This window comes from Equus asinus, chromosome 10 (assembly GCF_041296235.1).
Source record: "Equus asinus isolate D_3611 breed Donkey chromosome 10, EquAss-T2T_v2, whole genome shotgun sequence".
Lineage (NCBI taxonomy): Eukaryota > Metazoa > Chordata > Mammalia > Perissodactyla > Equidae > Equus > Equus asinus.
Genome location: NC_091799.1, coordinates 59,060,001 through 59,078,404, shown reverse-complemented (window position 1 = coordinate 59,078,404; position 18,404 = coordinate 59,060,001). Strand labels below are relative to the sequence as shown.

Genomic DNA, 18,404 nt, shown 5'->3' with positions numbered 1-18,404 from the left:
TAGTGCCAGGAACCTGTAGGTAAAATTTTGTAACTTGACCTCTATCTTGGTAAACACAGCTAATAAATAAGATTAACTCTCAATTGTAAAAATAAAGGATTTGTGAAATTTAAACAGTCTTAGAGAAAACCACTTTTACATTCTAATCATGTTGCCAGTACCTTTGGCCCTGCCCCTTGTAGAAAGAACTAAAAGTCTTTTGTACTACACTGATGCTCTTAAAAATGGTGCGTACTCATACATATTTCTGAGTGTCGTTAGGACTGACTGAGTATTTTTAACTCTGCCTGGGACATAGGAACTACTCAGTAAGTGAGTTCTTCCTTCCTCAGTTTCTCTGTTCTTTCTTCTCTCCAAAGAAGACACCATGGGAACTACTTTGCAAGTGGAAAAGAGAAAGGATACCCCTAAGAGGGTACAGGCTTGCATCTCATTCCTGAAGTGAGATCGTCTGGGGCAGCGCTGTCGCTTAGAACTTTCTGCAGTGATGAAAATATTTTCTGGCTGGCTGTCCAGTATGGTAGCTACTTGCTACAGTGGCTGTTGAGCATTTGAAATGTGCCTAGCACAACTGAAGAACTGAATTTCTAATTTTGTTTACATTAATTTAAATTTAAAGAACCAAATCTGGCTGCCGTATTAGGTAGTGGAGATGTAGATAATGTGCTGCTTGGCTGAAGGTTCAAGGTAGAAGTGGGCCAAGTGCCTAAAGGAATGGGTAAGCCTTGGGGAGGTGCATCGCTGGGCTCTGGCGCTGGTAAAATCCTAAATGAAGGAGCCCTGTATGCTCTGATGAAAGGAGCCTGGGCTTGAGCTATGGCCTGGTAAGTTGACAGGAGAGAGATGACTTAGTCAAATTGATGACTGAAAAAGACAACTTTGTGAACAGTAGGAATTAAGATTAGAAGGGAATGGTTCTGATGAAATAGCCAGACAAGAAATAAAAAAAAATACAGGATTTCCAGTCTAGGAGAATAGATGAAATGCAGCCCTCAATAGCATCTTCTGTAAAGAAACATTAGTTCCAAAGTAAATACTAGGAATATTTGCCAAGTGTTTTGAAGAATTGGGGTAAATTTCAGGAAATGCCATGCAAACCATGTATTACAACACAGTACACAAGAGTGAAACACTGGGAACATGGATAAAAAGTAAATTGTGGGGAAATGGAAGTTGTGACCTTTTAGATAATGGAGTTTCACTCTAGTCCTGGCTATAATAAAACACATTCCCCTTTATGGATGTTTGTTTGTGATGGTGAAGGAAGATGGTGTTGCAGTGATGTTTTGGCCACATCAATACCATCGCATTTCAAGTATATATGAGCATCTGTATGCTCAGTAGTGTGCAGTGTGCTGGGGTGGAGGTTGTGACAAAAGAAATGTACAATGATTATTGTGTTGGAAAATCCTAGTTTAATTTAGAATACAACACAAACCAATTGAACAGGTGAATGACAGTAATGTAAATGTCCAAAGTGAATGGCACAGATAAAAGGGGATAGAAGCTCAGATCTGGATGAACTGGAATGGTCAAAGAAGCCTTGATATGAGGAAGTAGAGGCCTTTAAACTATGCTTCAAAAGAAATGAATCCAGTAAGTCAGGACATTTCTGAAAGTATGTTCCATAAAATGTTTCGCAAAAGTTTTAAAGCAATAGTTAACTCAGAATAACTGTGGCACGCTCATTTGTCCCAGTGAAATTCTGCAGCCTGGTGATCTCTATCAAAAACCGTGCCACTTGCTTTCTTTGCGTAAGTATCTCATTTGTTTGTTCAACACAAGACACTACTGCTCAAACAACAAATGTCCCTTCCTGTCAATTCCAGTATAGTATTTTGTGTTATTTCTTGGTTAGAAATTTCAAAGTTGTGTGTTGAAAGTGCTTTAAAAGAGCTTGGCAGTTTGTAGGAAAAAAAGCCTGGTGTTGAATTAGACAGTAGGATTCTCAGATTTAATCTAGATTTTCATTTTTAAATAATTGCATGTAATGACTCCTGTAGAGAAAGACAGGATCACACTGTATTGCCTGCTTTCAACCTTGTAGCTCTCAGTTGCAAAAAGTCAAGAAAAAGATCCTCACCAGATTCTCAAGGGTATAGCACGGTTGCTAGGATGACTGCAGGGGCCCTGGTTTTCCCACCAGGTGCCGTTCTCCAGGGCTGCACAGGCACACAGGGGAAGAAGAGATCAATGTACCAGCATCCGAAACATTGAACGAGCTTTGAATTGTAACAGAGGGGAAGAAGAGGGATGCTCAGCAAAATGACGATGGAAGAGGAAAAGCAGAGACAATGTAGACAGAAAAATTCTCAGTAGGTCAAATATTTTAGTCAGAAGTATAAGAGAGTCCTTCTGTCTCCATTCCCTTTTTTTGGTAATGAGAATTATAAATCCTGAAAGAAATTAAGACAAAAATCCCAGATGGTGAGAAAAGAAGATATAAGACAACAAATTTATTGTGCTCTTTTGACCCATGAAATTATGATTTTCAGCTTCTATTCCTTTTTTCTTTACCCCGTCCATATTCAGGGGATAATATTACATTAACGAAAGGGTAGCTCTTGTTAGTTGCAGCAAAACTATACAAAGGTAATTATGGGTATATCTGTTCAGCGTAGGTAGAGATGCTGACCCCTTGATCAGTTAAACAACTGTCTTAAAATCAGATATGCTGGCCCAGCCTGGTCGCACAGCAGTTAAGTGCGCACGTTCCGCTTCAGCAGCCCAGGGTTTGCCGGTTCGGATCCTGGGTGTGGACCTAGCACCTCTTGTCAAGCCATGCTGTGGCAGGCGTGCCAAATGTAAAGTAGAGGAAGATGGGCACGGATGTTAGCTCAGGGCCAGTCTTCCTCAGAAAAAGGAGAAGGATTGGGGCTGGCCCCGTGGCCAAGTGGTTAAGTTCGCACACTCCCCTGTGGGTGGCCCAGTGTTTCGTTGGTTCGAATCCTGGGCGCGGACATGGCACTGCTCATCAAGCCACGCTGAGGCAGCGTCCCACATGCCACAACTAGAAGGACCCACAACGAAGAATATACAACTATGTACTGGGGTCTTTGGGGAGAAAAAGGAAAAAAATAACATCTTTAAAAAAAAAAAGAAAAAAGAGAAGGATTGGCAGCAGATGTTAGCTCAGGGCTAATCTTCCTCAAAAAAAAAAAAAAAAAAATCAGATATGCTGTGACCAAACACAACCTTTTGATAAATGTTAGGAAATAAATGAAAACCAGTGGAGGTCATCTTATCAGTGAAATGTTTGAAGTAATTTTCTTTTAAAGCTGTTTAACAATAATGAAAATTTGTCCATAATAAATGGTTTGTACTGAGAGGAGTGGTGGAAAGAGCAGGGTGTTGAAGCGCAGAAGTCCTCTGTTTTAGTCATCAATCTTCTAGTTGCTGTTCGTTCCCTCAGTAATCCCACGCCAGCCTCTTCACCTGTGCTGGCGCTTCCGTGGAAGGAAGTACATGTTTATTCTTCTTACCCCCAGTCAATCATGGTCATGGCTGACTCCTTCTCTGATGCCTCAGTTCTGTGTATCCATGAAGGATTGCGGGAATAATTATTTTGGAAATTTTCAGCCAACTCTTCACCCTAAACTTCATATCCCTATTATTTGAGGCCACCCCCAAGTGTGTCAGACCCTCTAGTCCATCATTTCTTTTACTCTCACCCTCATACTTTTTTTTCCGTGCTCATTCCTTTATCAGTTTTCATTCCTTCATCAGTTAGGATCCTGTGTAAGGCAAATAATATAAAACCGCATTCATACCAGCTTAAACAACAGACTCACATAACTGGAAAGTCTGGCTCTAGGGCAGCCTTCAGAATTAGTTGATCTAGGGGCTCAGTGATGTCGGTAAATATTTGGTTTCCTTCCTTTATTCTTCCATTCACAGTGTTTATTTCATCATAAGTCGGGTTCCACTCTTTCTCATGAAATGGATGCCAGCTTCAGTCAAGGACTCAAGCTTGCTCAATCACATTCAGTAGAAATGAAACCTCTTTGTTTCACAGGGCTTCTGAGGGTCAGGGCAGCCACTTCCAAGGATCCTGGACTGTGTGGGGTACTGGGAAGAAAATATGTGTATAATTAGGTAGGGGGAAAGAGGTGAATGGCTGGACAACCAGCACATATTTAGCTATCTCCTATACTCTTAGACTTCTCCCTTATTATTTCTGGAACCCTGGTCCCATAGTAAACAAACTCCTCCACTTGTGTATATTCTCTGGATTTTCTCTTCTCTTAACTTTTACTGTAATCCACTCAACCCTGAGAAAAATACTTTCCCTGCATCCCTCTTTCTTCCACATCTCATACTACAAAGTCAGGAGGAGACATCCACATCTTCTTTGTTCTCTGGCTCCCACCTTGTCCCCTGTTATGCTCCCAGACCAACACTTCTTCACCATTGTATAAAAACACCTTCGAGGCTCAGAATCTGGGTTTACCACTCTATACCCTGTTCATGATGTCCTCTGCCAACCACCTAGTTGGTCCTCTCCATTCTTTGAAGACTTGGGTTCCTGGTTCAGTCCTCCTTTCTCCTCCCAGGCCCAACCATCAAGCTGCTGACTCCAGTGTTCACATAGACAATTTATCCAATACTAGGTTGTTGGTTCTTTGGACTCTTCAAGTCCTTTATATCCACCATCCACTTCCAGGAAAATATCCTGGATCTTGTCAGACTGCTTAACCTTTAAATTCTTAAATTCAAACATCTCACTTTTTTGCTATAATGCAACCACATCCATTTTACCTGTTTTATTGATTTTACTGAGACTGTAGTCTCTCTTCCTATCTAAAATCAATTGCTTTGCCCACGCTTTATATGCCATTTCTTCCTACCTTTGTTAGGACCTTGTTCTATATGTCATTTAATAATTAATTGAAAAAATATATTTCAAGTAGAATCATAAAAAATGATAAATTGCTTAAACGATATATTCAAACAAAATAAAAATGCATATTTACTTCCAAATATTTTTATGTAAGACCTTTTTGTTAAGTGTGAATTGCTTGATTGGCATTCCCCTCTGTCATACATAAACTACACCTGAAATACATCATTTTTTATTTCTAATTTCTGTTTCTTTAAAAAGAACAAGAACATACATAAAGACATACATAAATCTTCTGACTTCAGAAGCCTTCTGAATCTTCACCAGTCTTTTCTCAGGCTTCTCTAACAGCAGTTTTATTGATTGGCTTTTTAGTAACTGTCTTTTTAAAAGTATTGCCAAAACAGTTTACCTAAACAAGAAATCATTCTTTTTGCATACATTTAATCAGTTAAATATTTAAGTCATATGAAAACAAGTATAATAGGCTTAAACAGGTTTTGAAACAAATAGACTTGACCCTTGATGGATATGAGAAATGTGAAAGTATGTTAGAAAATAGTCTGCCAGCCTTGAGCGTAACCATCAACCAGTGTGTTTCACATAAGGGACATCAGTTATTGTGGACAACGGTTCAGGGGATCAGTAATCAGGTCTCTCTTTAAAATGCGTCCCTTCTGTGCCTCAGCCCCTTCCAGCTGCACTGCGTTAGCCCTCCTTGTTTTCACAGCCAGTTCTACAGAGAAGTGCATGGGTGCACTCTCTCCAGTTCTTTACTCTTCTGGTAACCCTCAGTGATGGTAATCTAACTTGCACCCCCAGCACCGCACTGATGCTGCTCTTTCCAGAGGCATTGGTGACATTGCTGTTGTAAAATTCAACACAGACTCTTCTGTCTTTCTTGAGATTCGTACAACATTTGGTACTGTTATTCACTCCCTCCCTTTTTCGATGCTTACGTTTCACATCTTCCTAGACCCATCCTGGCTCGGTTCTCCTTGTACTTCAAAGATTAAACTAGAATCAGGGCCCAGTTGTTCTTCTGTTCTCACTCTGCAAACTCCCTTGTGCCAGTTCAACCACCCCTATAACTCCAATTACCATCTAATATTAATGAATTCCACTTACATGCACCACAGCCAGTTCAAACTTGGCATCTCCAAAATTGAATTTCTCTTTTTCCACCCAAAGAGCCTCCTCCTTGTTCTAAGTTCCCTGTTTTACTGATGGCACCACCATCCATCCATCCATCCAATTTCAAGACAGAAACTCTCTCACCCTCACGGCCCCCATCCATTCAGTACCAAGTCATTGATTCTATTTTCTGAATATCTTTTAAATCACTCCAATTCCCCCTATTTCATAGTCGGTGTTCCATAATATTATGCCCCAACTGCAGTAATAGCTTCCCTCTAGAATGATCTCTGTTTTCCAAACTTTTCAGCTCACTGTAATTTGAGTGATTTCTCTAAATGCATATCTTATCTCATCTCTCACCTGATTAAAACCCTTCAATGGCTCTCTCTTATGCTTTCAGAATAAGGTTCAGCTCTTTAATGATTCCCAAGGCTCTTCATTCTCTAGTCCCCTCTTATCTTTCCAGACTTCTCTCTCCTTACATCCTTTGGCCTTTGGATAATTTCTGCCTGTTGTCCAGATCTTGGCTTGCTCATTGCTCCTTCTAGAAAATCTTCCTAGAAAAGCTCCTTCTGTGGTCTTTCAGAATTCCCTCTGCTTCCCCCATCATAGCACTCATCCCAATAGAATGTAATTGCCTGTTTATCGATTTGTCTTCTTCACTATATTATAATAGCAGGGTCCCAATCAATTTACCTTTTTACCCTCAGTGCCTAGCACAATGACTAGGCACAGTACATGCTAGTAAATATTTGTTGAGCAGATAACCCTAAACAAGTCACTTAGCCTCTCTGAACCTCAATTGCATCATTGTTAAAGGAGAATAATGCCCTGCCTACCTCACAAGGTTGTTTCGGGGTGTTGTAAGATAATAGGAATGAAGTTTAGCATTGTGGTTAAGAGTGTGGGTTCTGGATCTCTACTATCTGGTTTTTGATCCTAATTCCCGCCATGTAACCAGCTGTGTGACCTTGGGCAAGTTACTTAATTTCTCTATGTTTTAGTTTCCTCTTTGATAAAATGAGAATAACCACAGTATCTCCCTCATAGAGTTGTTGTGAGGACTGAGTTATTAAATGGAAATCATTTAGTATAGTGCCTAAACACAATAAATGTTTGTTATTAATTATAATATTTGTATTTTTAAGATCTAAAATTATATATAAATATATATTATACACACACAAATATGGCATCAATTATTAGTTTGGGTGTTTTAAGGGTGTGAAGAATTAGTATCATTATTCTTAATTTCTTTTTTCTTTTATCTCTTAAAATAATGCCATAGCAATACCAGAGTTTATTTTCCAAGTCTTAAATTAAAATTGCCATAGTTGATTTACATGAAATTTTGGTAAAAAAAATTTCTAATTGGTGTTCGGCATAAAAAGAGAATTTTGAAAATGTTTCCTTGCTGAATCCCAAAATATTTTTGGGTCTATATTCATAGTAGGTGGACCTTAGCACAAGAAAAACATTTAAATAAGAAAGATTACTGGCTTAATTTATAAAGGACAATTACTATGTTTTTGAGACCTAACTGTATTTTTCTGTATTATTTAATTACATAAACAATTCAGTGTTTGAAAAATATAAATTCCATTAACTATATAACCATTCAGGAAAGTACAAGAGCATTTAGTTTTGTGCAGATGTGTTCACCTGAAAGAAATTTGCTCAATTTTATTAAACGTTTATTTTAAGTTTAAAATTTAATTAGAGAATACACATTTGCATGTTGACTTTGGACCAACAGAAATACCTAATTTTTGTTCTTTTTCTGATTCTTTGTAGAGTTGGTGGTTCCAGGATTTTATTCAGGATGACTTTAGGAAGAGAAGTGATGTCTTCTCTTCAGGCGATGTCTTCCCATACAGCGGTGGGCAGAAATGTTTTAAGATGGGATCTTTCACCAGAGCAGATTAAAGCAAGAACTGAGGAGCTCATTGTGCAGACCAAACAAGTGTACGATGCTATTGGAATGCTTGACATTGAGGAAGTAACTCATGAGAACTGTTTGCAGGCACTGGCAGATGTGGAAGTGAAGTATATAGGTAAGTAAGATGCAAAAAGCATATCAATATTTCATTTTGTGGGCATCATAAACTGTTTTACGCTTTCTGTCTTGGCAGTCGTTTTCCAATTTTACAAGACATTGATTTTTACATAATGATTTGTCATTGCTCAGAAGATTAATGATTCATAATTTCTTAGAATGAAATTACCTAAGATTAAAATTGCTTATTATGTTGGCGAAGGTGCAATGAAATGTACACTCTTAACTGCAGCTGCTTTCTGGAGAGCGCTTTGACAGTATGTATCAAAACTCTTAAGCAGTTCATACCCTAGCCCAGCAATTCCACCTCTAGGCATTTAGTCTAAGGAAATAATTAGATACAGGAAAAATCACGCATAAATTTATATATAAGCAGATACTTTATCCTAGTAAAAGCTTGGAAACAGCCCATAAGTGTCAACCAATAGAATGGCTAAATAAATTATGATACATTGACCCTCTGTAACACTATGTAGCCATTAAAATCATGTTTAGGAGCAGTCTTTAGTAACATAGTAAAAAGGGACAGAGAAAGAAACCCAGAAGAGAATACATAGATTTTAATAATGGCTAATGTCTTGAGTGTTGAGTTTACAATTGATTTTTTTCTATTGAGGTCATAATAGTTTGTAACATTGTGAAATTTCAGTTGTACATTATTATTTGTCCATCACCATATAAGTATACCTCTTCACCCCTGGTGCCCACCCCCAACCCTGTTCCCCCGGTAACCACTAAACTGTTGTCTTTGTACATGTATTTCTTTATCCTCCACATATGAGTGAAATCATATGGTGTTTGGGGTCGGCCTGGAGGCACAGTGGTTAAGTTTGCATGTTCCGCTTCTCGGCAGCCCAGGGTTCTCCAGTTCGGATCCTGGGTGCAGACATGGCACCGCTTGGCAAAAGCCATGCTGTGGTAAGCATCCCATGTATAAAGTAGAGGAAGATGGGCACAGATGTTAGCTCAGGGCCAGTCTTCCTCAGCAAAAAGAAAAAGATTGGCAGTAGTTAGATCAGGGCTAATCTTCCTCAAAAAAAAAAAAATCATATGGTGTTTGTCTTTCTCTGTCTGGATTATTTCACTTAACATAATGCCCTCAAGATCCATCCATGTTATTGTGAATGGGACAATTTTGTCTTTTTTATGGCTGAATAGTATTCCATTGTGTGTGTATGTGTGTGTGAGTGAGTGTGTGTGTGTGTATATGCCATATCTTCTTTATCCATTCATAAGTTGATGACACTTGGGTTGCTTCCACATCTTGGCTAGTGTGAATAATGCTTCAGTGAACATAGGGGTGCATAAGTCTCTTTGTATTGTTCATTTCAAGTTGTCTGGATATATACCCAGTAGTGGGATAACAGGGTTGTATGGTATTTCTATTTTTAATTTTTTGAGAAATCTCCATACTGTTTTCCATAGTGGCTCCACCAGTTTGCATTCCCACCAGCAGTGTATCACGGTTCCCTTTTCTCTACAACCTCTCCAACATTTGTTATTTTTTGTTTTGATGATTATAGCCATTCTAGTAAGTGTAAGGTGATACCTAAGTGTAGTTTTGATTTGCATTTCCCTAATGATTAGTGATGTTGAAAATCTTTGCATGTGCCTATTGGCCATCTGTATATCTTCTTTGGAAAAATGTCTGTTCATATCCACTGCCCGTTTTTTGATCAGGTTGTTTGTTTTTTTGTTATTGAGTTCTTTGAGTTCTTTATATATTATGGACATTAACCCCATGTCAGACATATGATTCGCAAATATTTTCTCCCAATTGGTGAGCTGTCATTTCATTTTGATCCTGGTTTCCTTTGCCTTGCAGAAGCTCTTTTGTCTGATGAAGTCTCACTTGTTTGTTTTTTCTTTTGTTTCCCTTGTCCGAGTAAACATGGTATTCAAAAAGATCCTTCTAAGACCAGTATGAAAGAGTGTACTGACTATATTTTCTTCTAGAAGTTTTATGGTTTCAGGTCTTACCTCCAAGTCTTTGATCCATTTTGAGTTTATTTTTGTGTATGGCAAAAGGTAATGGTCTACTTTCATTCTTTTGCATGTGGTTGTCCAGTTTTCCCAGCACCATTTATTGAGGAGAGTTTCCTTTCTCCATTGTATGGTCTTAGCTCCCTTGTTAAAGATTAGCTGTCCGTAGATGTGTAGTTTTATTTCTGGGCTATCAGTTCTGTTCCATTGATCTGTGTGTCTGTTTTTGTACCAGTACCATGCTGTTTTGATTACTATAGCTTTGCAGTATATTTTGAACTCAGGGATTGTGATGCCTCCAGTTTTGTTCTTTCTTCTCAGGATTGCTTTAGCAATTTGGGCTCTTTTGTTGTTCCATATAAATTTTTGGATTTTTTTGTTCCATTTCTGAGAAGAATGTCATTGAGATTCTGATTGGTGTTGCATTGAATCTGAATTTAGGGTAGTGTGGACATGTTAACTATGTTTATTCTTCCAATCAATGTGTATAGGATATCTTTCTATTTCTTTATGTCATCATCAATTTGTTTCAGTAATGTCCTATAGTATTTGTTGTATAGTTCTTTCACCTCCTTGGTTAAATTTATTCCTAGATATTTTATTTTTGTTGTGATTGTAAATGGGATTGTATTCTTCTCTTTCTGTTAGTTCGTTATTAGAGTATAGAAATGCAACTGATTTTTGTAAGTTGACTTCATACCCTGCAACTTTGCTGTAGTTATTGATTATTTCTAATAGCTTTCCGATGGATTCTTTAGGATTTTCTGTATGTAAAATCATGTCGTCTGCAAACAGTGAGAATTTCACTTCTTCATTGCCCATTTGGATTCCTTTTATTTCTTTTTCTTGCCTCACTGCTGTGGCCAAAACGTCCAGTACTATGTTGAATAAGAGTAGTGAGAGTGGGCACCCTTGTCTTGGTCCTGTTCTCAGGAGGATGTCTTTCAGTTTGTCCCCATTGAGTATGATGTTGGCTGTGGTTTGTCATATAAGGCCTTTATTATGTTGAGGTACTTTCCTTCTACACCCGTTTTATTGAGGGTTTTTATCATTAATGGATGTTGGATCTTGTCAAATGCTTTCTCAATTTCTATGGGATGATCATGTGGTTTTTATTCCTCATTTTGTTACTGTGGTGTACCACATTGATTGATTTGCGGATGTTGAACCATCCCTGTGTCCCTGGTATAAATCCCGCTTGATCACGGTGTATGATCTGTTTAATTTAATGTATTGCCAATATTTTGTTGAAGATTTTTGCATCTATATTTATCAGCAATATTGGCCTGTTATTTTCCTTCTTTGTGTTGTCCTTGTCTAGCTTGCTTGTCTGGCATCAGGGTGATGTTGGCCTCATAAAATGTATTAGGAAGTGTTCTGTCTTCTTCAGCATTTTGGAATAGTTTGAGAAGGATAGATCTTAAATTTTCTTTGAATGTCTGGTAGAATTCTCCAGAGAAGCCATCTGGTCCTGGGATTTAATTTTTAGGAGGTTTTTGAGTACTGTTTCAATCTCTTTACTTGTGATTGGTCTGTTCAGATTCTCTATTTCTTCTTGATTCAGTTTTGAGAGGTAATAAGAGTCTAAGAATTTATCCATTTCTTCGAGATTCTCCAATTTGTTGGCATGTAGTTTTTCAAAGTATTCTCTTAAATCTTTTGTATTTCTGTGGTATCCATTGTAATTTCTCCTCTTTCATTTCTAATTTTATTTATTTGAGCCTTCTTTCTTTTTTTCTCACTGATTCTGGCTAAGGGTTTGGCAATTTTGTTTATCTTCTCACAGAACCAGCTCTTTGTTTCATTGATACTTTCTGCTGTCTTTTTTGGTTTCAATTTTATTTATTTCTGCTCTAACTTTTATTATTTTCCTCCTTCTGCTGACTTAGGACTTTGTTTGTTCCTCTTTTTCTAATTCTGTTGTGTATAGTTTGAGATAGCTTATTTGAGATTTTTCTTGTTTGTTAAGGTGGGCCTGTACTGCGATGACTTTCCCTCTTAGGACCGCTTTTGCTGCATCCCATGTGAGTTAGTAGGGTGTGTTTTCATTTTCACTTGTCTCCAGATATGTTTTCATTTCTCCTTTAATTTCTTCAGTGATCCATTGGTTGTTCAGTAGTATGCTGTTTAGTGTCCACATCTTTGTGTCTTTCCAAGCTTTTTTCTTGTAGTTGATGTCTAGTTTCATACCTTTTTGGTTGGAAAAGATGCTTGATATGATTTCAAGAATTTATTTAGGCTTGCCTGGTTTCCTAACATATGGTCTAGCCTTGAGAATGTTCCATGCATACTTGAGAAGAATGTTTATCCTGCTGCTTTTGAATGAAGTGTTCTATATATATGTCTATAAACTCCATCTGGTCTAATTTTTCATTTAATTCCACCATTGCCTTGTTGACTTTCTCTCTGGATGATCTATCCATTAGTGTAAGTGGGGTGTTAAGGTCCCCTACTATTATTGTGGTGGTGTTATTATCTCCTTTTAGGTATGTTAATAGTTGCTTTATGTACTTTGGTGCTCCTGTGTTGGGTGCATAAATATTATAAGTGTTATGTCTCCTTGGTGGAGTGTCCCTTTTATCATTATATACTGCCCCTCCCTGTCTCTCTTTACGTGTTTTACCTTGCAGTCTATTTTGTCTCATACAAGTATGTCAACACCTGCTTTCTTTTGTTTGCCATTAGCTTGGAGTATCATCTTCCATCCCTTTACTCTGAGCCTGTGTTTGTCTTTGGAGCTGAGAAGGGTTTCCTTGAGGCAGCATATTGTAGGATCTTGTTTTTTTTTGTTTTTTTTTGTTAAGATTTTATTTTTTCCTTTTTCTCCCCAAAGCCCCCCCAGTACATAGTTGTATATTCTTCGTTGTGGGTCCTTCTAGTTGTGGTATGTGGGATGCTGCCTCAGCGTGGTTTGATGAGCAGTGCCATGTCCGCGCCCAGGATTCGAACCAACGAAACACTGGGCCGCCTGCAGCGGAGCGCGTGAACTTAACCACTCGGCCACGGGGCCAGCCCCTAGGATCTTGTTTTTTAATCCATCCTGCCACTCTGTGTCTTTTGATTGGAGAATTCAATCCATTTACATTATTGATATGTGAGGGCTTAATGCTGCCATTTTGTCTCTCATTTTCCAGTTCTTCTGTATTTCCTTTGTTTCTCATCTCATGTATGTTGGACTACCAATTCAGTTAGGTCATTTTCTATGATGAATTTCTTAGTTTTCTTCGTATTTATCATTTGTGTCTTTGTTCCAATTATTTGTTTAGTGGTTACCATGAGGTTTGTATAAAAAATCTTGTAGATGGGGCTGGCCCCGTGGCCGAGTGGTTAAGTTCGCGTGCTCCGCTGCAGGCGGCCCAGTGTTTCGTTGGTTCGAATCCTGGGCGCGGACATGGCACTGCTCATCAGACCACGCTGAGGCAGCGTCCCACATGCCACAGCTAGAAGAACCCACAACGAAGAATACACAACTATGTACCGGGGGGGCTTTGGGGAGAAAAAGGAAAAAATAAAATCTTTAAAAAAAAAAAAAAAAAATCTTGTAGATGAGATAGTCCATTTTCTGATAGCCTCTAATTTCTTAGACTAAGCCAATTCTATCCCTTTCCTCATCCCCTTCTAACTTATTATCATCACATATTATTCCATCTTATGTTGTGAGTTTGTGGTTAAAATGATGAGATTATATTTATTTTTGGCATTTTCCTTTCCTTAACCTTTAATGTTATAATTGTTTGCTAACCTGTTCTGATAGAGAGCTGCCATTTTCTGACTTGCCTACCTATTCATCTCCTTGCTCAGGGCTTTATAACTCCCTTTTTTTTCCAGGTATCAGGGCCTTCTTTAGGAGTTCTTGTCAGAGGCATCTTATGGTGATGAACTCCCTTAGCTTTTGTTTTCTGGGAAAGTTTTTATTTCTCCATCATATCTGAAGGATATTTTTGCTGGATGGAGTATTCTTGGCTGAAACTTGTCTTTCAGAATTTTGAATATATCATTCCACTTTCTCCTGGCCTGTAAGGTTTCTGCTGGGAAATCTGCTGAAAGCCTGATAGAGGTTCCTTTATAGGTTATTTTCTTCTGCCTTGCTGCCCTTAATATTTTTTCTTTGTCATTGACTTTTGCAAGGTTAACTACTATATGCCTTGGAGAAGGTCTTTTACATTGATATGGTTAGGAGATATATTGACTTATTTCACTTGTATTTCCAGCTCCTTTCCCAGGTTTGGGAAATTCTCCACTATTATTTCTTTGACCAAGCTTTCTGCTCCATTGTCCTTCTCTTCTCCCTCTTGAATACCTATAATCGTTATGTTGCATTTCCTAATTGAGTCGGGTATTTCTTGGAGAATTTCTTCATTTCTTTTTAGTCTTAGTTCTCTCTCCTCCTCCATCTGAAGCATTTCTATATTTCTGTCCTCAAGACTGATGATTTGTTCCTCCATAATATCAGCTCTGTTGTTTAGGGAGTCCAGATTTTTCTTTATTTCATCCATTGTGTTTTTTGTCTCCAACATTTCTGATTGGTCCTTCTTTATGGTTTCAGTCTCTTTTGTGAAGAAGTTCCTGATTTCATGGAACTGTCTATCTGTATTTTCTTGTAACTCTTTGAGTTTTTTTACGATAGCTATTTTGAATTCTCTGACATTTGGATTATAAATTTCTGTGCCTTCAGGATTGATTTCTGGGTACTTTTCATTTTCCTTCTGGTCTGGAGATTTAATATATTTTTTCATGCTGCTTGACAGCATGGATTTGTGCCTCCACATAGTGGTAGTATCTGGTTGCAGCCTCCACCTGCTGCCACTGAGTTGGGGTCAGGAGCTGTGTATCCTGAGCCCACTGCAATGTGCGGCTCACTCATTCCAGCTGCGGGCTACTTTCCTATCAGTGCAGTGCTCTGGCCGACCAGCTGAACTGGAGCACGAGGCTGGGGAAAGGGTGCTTTCTTTTGCCTGCATGATCCCAGGGGAGTTCTCACTCAGCCCTCACTATCTGCTCTCCTGGGGTGCTTGCCTGATGAAGACGCCCCCATGATGGCTTGGTTATCTCTGTGTGGGGCATTCCCACAGGCTGTGAGGGAACTCGGAGAGCGATCATGTTCCTGCAGAGGGCTGCTCCGCTTCCCTTTCCTCTCAGAACTGTGCACAGTCCTGGGGCCACTGCTGTTCAAGAAGGAGGGAAGATTCCCCTTACCTCCTTCCACTTCCTCCAGGGATTCCAGCCCCTCCACCTTCACACGTATGGCTGTGTGGGTCTCTCAGACTTCTTTTGTGTGGTGTGAATGTCCTCTTTTGGCATATGAATGTCTTTTTTGTTGTATCTTACAGGGGAGAGCTCACTCTGCCGTGATGCTGACATCACTCTCCTACAGTTGATTTTTAATTTACCTTTTATGTTTTCCTCTATTTTCCATATTTCCTACACTTAAAATATACATATTTTATAATATATAATTTATATTTTTAATATTAATATATAAAATATATAAATATATATTTTATAATATATAATAAATATATATATATTTTGTTGAGGAAGATTGGCACTGAGCTAAGATCTCTTGCCAATCTTCCTCTTTTTGCTAGAGGAAGATTGTCGCTGAGCTAACATCTGTGCCAGTCTTCCTCTAGTTTGTATGTGGGACACTGCCCACATGCTCGTCATGGAGTGATGAGTGATATAGATCCTTGCCCAGGATCCAAACCCATGAACCATAGGCCACCAAAGCAGAGTTTATGAACTTAACCACTACGCCACTGGGCTGGTCCTGTAAAATATATTATTTATGTAATGTAAGTGTTAGACCCTTTGAGTTATAAGGAATGAAGATTCACACCAGTCACCACTAAGGATTGAACATATTTTGGAGGATGATGATGGTTAAACAACCTTGGCTGTGTATCTAGGCTTCATAAGAACATAGGCTATCTGTAGACTGGATATCATATGTATGCTGGATTTGCAAGGTTGTCCAGAATCCTGCACCACCCTAGTGACCTAGTCATCTCTTTACCTTTACCAGCCCCTTGATACCAGGAGTTCCATAACCTATCTCCCATCATATTAGGGACTTGGCTACTTTCTCTTACCTCTCCATTTCTGTTTGTTTCTGCCTCTTACTACCAACTGCTTCACTCTCATTAATGGCCACTAAATCTTGCTATGAGCCTTGAGTTTAAACTCTTGAATAAAAAAGATCTGATTGGTATTGTTAGAGTCAGAGGGATGGAGCTGGTCCCCATTCAGCAGAGCTTTCTCAGCAGGCAATTTCCTGTGTATCTCCCCCCTGCATATGGTTTGTCCTTGGTTCAGATACTCACTTCTTCAGTAACTTAGAGCCAAGATGGTGTACCAGCCTAGTAACCTATGTGTTTAACAAATGTAAAAATCAGTGGTGAAGAAAACAAATAAAATCATAAGAAAAAGAATTATCTTGAATTCTGTTTTTTCCTCAATATTACATCTTTTAAGTAGACTTTTAGTTTTGTGATATTTGTTCTTGTTGTCCCATAAATTTGTCTTTTTGGGTTAATCATAAAAATTTTTGAGTTTGGGAATAGATTTTTAAGGACTAACTTTCTGTTATTTGTGTATGTTCTCAGAGTTCATTCTGCCTCTTGCAATAGCTGTTAAAACCCCATTTGTCTAGTGTCAGATACTGGGCATCAGTGTTATTTATAGTTTGGCAATGAGAGCTTAAGTCTGGTTTCAGGTCTTTGTGGCAAAGTAAGGAAGGAAATGGTTTTCAGTTTCTTTGTTTAAGAATATGTTTTCAGTTTTAGGCTCCTGCATTTTATTCTGCTCATTTAAGTTCTTGATCAACTTTGATTCCTTCTTAATGTCTTTTCGAGCTAATTTAAAAAACTAAACAGAAATTGTGGCTATATAGTTAACTCTATCACTTAACAAGTGCTGTATGTATTAAATTTTAAATCTTCTGTTACATTTTTTCTTTAATCAAAGAACATCAAATTATATATTAAATCAAATCCTAAAAGAATAATTATCTAATTTGATTTCTTAAAACACATATTATGAATTTATTCAGATATTTGTGGCCATTTTTTTTTTCTAAGCAAGCTTTGCCCTGAGCTAACATCTGTCACCAGTTTCCCTCTTTTTGCTTGAGGAAGATTTGCCCTGAGCTAACATCTGTGCCAGTCTTCTCTATTTTGTACGTTTGTTGCCGCCACAGCATAGCTGCCAATAAGTATTGTAGGTCTGCATCTGGGAACTGAACCCAGGCCACTGAAGCAGAGTGTGCTGAACTTAACCAATAGGCCACGGGGCTGGCCCCACAATTTTTTTTTACAGCTTTATTTGTAACTGTTTTAAGAAGAGTGATGTCAGCAAGATAGCTTGTTTAAGTGGACAATTTCTTGGTATGTAAAGGATGGCTCTACTGTTTATACATGTGTATACACAAATATCACATGTGTAAATTTTACCTGTTTACAATACCTTCAAAGTAGTAAAGATAATAAAATAAAAATATATTCACTGTCACAGCATAACCATAACCATCGCTATAAACCATACTTATTTTTTTCTATAGTATGGATTATTTCACTGACATCAGATTTTTGCCTAATTAAAGTCAAAATACAAATGGAAAACCCAAGAACCAACTTGACTGTGTGAAGATTAGAGCAGACTACATTACCACCATCATTTAACAGGAATAGCCCCGATACTCAGCTGCTTGCTGGATGTGTCCACTGAGATTTCTGGGAATCTTCTGAAATTGTATGGAAGTTCTTATGTTTGTCTGCAGGTTTGCATTTGGGGGAAGGTCCATAACTTTGATTGCATTCTCTAAGGCGTCTATAGTAAAAGTTAAGACCTTTTCTATTCTAAACAAACCCCATGCCACTAAATTGGTCTACTTGTTTCTTAAATATGCTCTCCCTCTGCCAGTCCCCACACTGGCAATCTCTACTTATTCAGTTCCCTACTGAGCTCTTCCTCTTACCCCACGATCCTCTAAGGTCCACTCTTCTCCATGAGGCATTACGTAGTGCTCCAGACCTTGGGATTGCTGCCTTTGAGCTACTATCCCATTCATTTGATGACAAAACTGCTCTGTCCTGTTTTGTTCATTATCTTTTCGTGTACTAGTCCCTACCCCCGACTTCTCAGACTATACAAATGCCTCAGTATAAGAACTATATCTTTATCTTTCTACATTCCTAGTTAATCAATTACACCCTGAGCATACTTTGATAAATGCTCAGAGTGCAACCTTATTGCTCCTAATAACACCACAGGAGCAACCAAATTCTGCGTTAGATGCTGTTTCTTGAGAGCCTCAGGAACTTTTACAGAAAGTATAAAATGGAAAACTTATATTGGGATAGTCATTTGTCTAGGTAGGAGGCATTTTTC

At 38.4% G+C, this 18,404-nt stretch overlaps 1 protein-coding gene across 3 annotated transcripts in view; it reads left to right on the top strand.

Annotated features, from left to right (window-relative positions):
* NLN (neurolysin) overlaps positions 1-18,404 on the top strand; it is an 89,385-nt gene that overhangs the window by 23,146 nt on the left and 47,835 nt on the right. For all 3 annotated transcript variants that reach the window (XM_044772406.2, XM_044772414.2, XM_014856356.3), the window contains exon 2: positions 7,772-8,031. In XM_044772406.2, coding sequence (XP_044628341.1) covers positions 7,772-8,031 — 260 coding nt within the window. The remainder of the gene's footprint in view (positions 1-7,771; positions 8,032-18,404) is intronic.